Raw genomic sequence first — 1,824 nt, 5'->3', positions numbered from 1 at the left:
TCCATCTGTCCATGCACTCCTGCCCCCTGAACTGTCTCCCTGTGCACAAACAGCCCCTCTTTCTCCCATGATCGCTTTCCCCAAGGACTGTATCCACCTCAGGTACATGCTCAACTCCTAGCCTGTCCTTTATTTGGCTGGAAGCCACAGGCATGGGCTCAATTCCAGACCTGAAGGGCAGCTAAGGAACACAGTCTCAGTGGTTCCACAAGGCTCCATCAGTAGACAGCCATATATTTGTAAATGCAGAATCAACTTTAGAAGGATCCCCAAGCAACTGACACTCGTGGTTACCTCTGGGAAAGAGAACTGGCTGGCTGAGGAGCAGTGCTGGGAGAGATTTAAGTTGTCCCTTTTGTAGTTTTCGAATGTCTACTGTGGGCCTATATTACTTATTCAAAATTCACCAAGTATTCCAGAGTTTAGAAATAAAAGTTTTAAACCACCAAAGAGTGAGAAAAACTTACAGAGAACTTTGTTATCAGATCAGTATTTTATATAACCCTATTATGATCAGTGACTTTTTGTAACTTTGGGAAAGCCAGAAAGTTTTTAAAGCAAAAGACTAAACATTTCAGTTTATAAAAACCTATCTCCTTTTAGATTAGTCCTTTTAATGGATATGCAATTTTTAAAAATCACAATTTAGCATTATGCATTTAAAATCAGTATTTGAATAATCTATTAAACACGCTTCATGTTTCTGCTATATCTCAGCATAACATCAAGGAGACAACATGTTTTTTACAAAACTGAAGTAATCTTGAGCTGAACGTAAGTGAAGATACAGTGCGATTCTCACGTAGTTCTTAGGACTTTGAGCTTTAAAAAGTAGAGATGCCTCCCATGCTAACAGAAACGTGATGCAGTACCTTCAAATAAATGACGGCATCAGTGCCCACTCCTTCCATGGAATAGAGTTTTAGATCTCCTTGAAAGTATCTAGCATACAGACGAGAGATTGGCAAACCGTAACCAAATCCAGCCTATTGAAAAAAGAAAATTAATACAGTAAGACAGATGCAAATACTAACATGTTGGGCATAGGGCTATTCAGAGAAGACTAAAATTAATTCTCGATTGAGATTTAAATCAAATAAATTACTGATGCTACCTTTACAATGACAGATATGCTAATCTATGGCAAACAACCCCTTTGCTTCACTCCTCATATGTTCGGAACATAGTAAGAATAGTCCAAATTTTGACTTCTATTTTTTATCAAGTAGGATTTAACCTGGTACCACAACGAAATCACATCATTTCCAAGCTGCACAGAGTGCCTTGTTCTTTGAAGTGAAAATTAAAATCAGCAGCACAGGAGTTCAAATCTACCAGCAATAAGGTTAAAATGTTGACAAGAAAGCTATTTTCCTAAGAAGTTACTTCTAGGGTCCTGGGATTCTACACTAATATTTTGATCTACTGTAGTCCATATAGTCTAGACACAAGAAAAACATTCCAGTGCCCTCCATATCTCTATATCACAGAACCTTCACTGTCAATAACACTTTAAAAAAAAAAAAAAAACCCTCAGCTATTGAGGAAAAACAACTGTCAATTTTTTTGGAGAAAATATGTGTTACTGCCAACCTTCCAAGGTTGGTGACCTGTTATGAAACGCATGAACAAGGTTTGGGAACAAGGGCAGTAGTCTGAACCAGGCCAATGCCTACATGGAGGTGTAGTTGCATGGGCCTTGGACTCCGATCGACCTAAGTTCAAATGCATTTTCTTTCTTTTTTTTTTAAATTGTGATTTGGGTGAAGATTTACAGAGCAAATCCACTTTCTATACAGCAGTTCACATATACTTTGTCTCATG

General features: G+C 38.0%; 1 protein-coding gene across 1 annotated transcript in view; it reads right to left on the bottom strand.

Annotated features, from left to right (window-relative positions):
- Positions 1–1,824, bottom strand: part of PDK3 (pyruvate dehydrogenase kinase 3) — a 123,018-nt gene that overhangs the window by 4,979 nt on the left and 116,215 nt on the right. Inside the window, exon 10 of the mRNA XM_007956405.2 lies at positions 873–986. Within this exon, the coding sequence (XP_007954596.1) occupies positions 873–986 (114 nt within the window). The remainder of the gene's footprint in view (positions 1–872; positions 987–1,824) is intronic.

Source organism: Orycteropus afer, unplaced genomic scaffold (assembly GCF_000298275.1).
Source record: "Orycteropus afer afer isolate SDZICR_OR568_19922 unplaced genomic scaffold, OryAfe1.0 scaffold00617, whole genome shotgun sequence".
In the NCBI taxonomy this organism is placed as follows: Eukaryota; Metazoa; Chordata; class Mammalia; order Tubulidentata; family Orycteropodidae; genus Orycteropus; species Orycteropus afer.
This window is presented reverse-complemented; position numbering and strand designations above follow the sequence as displayed.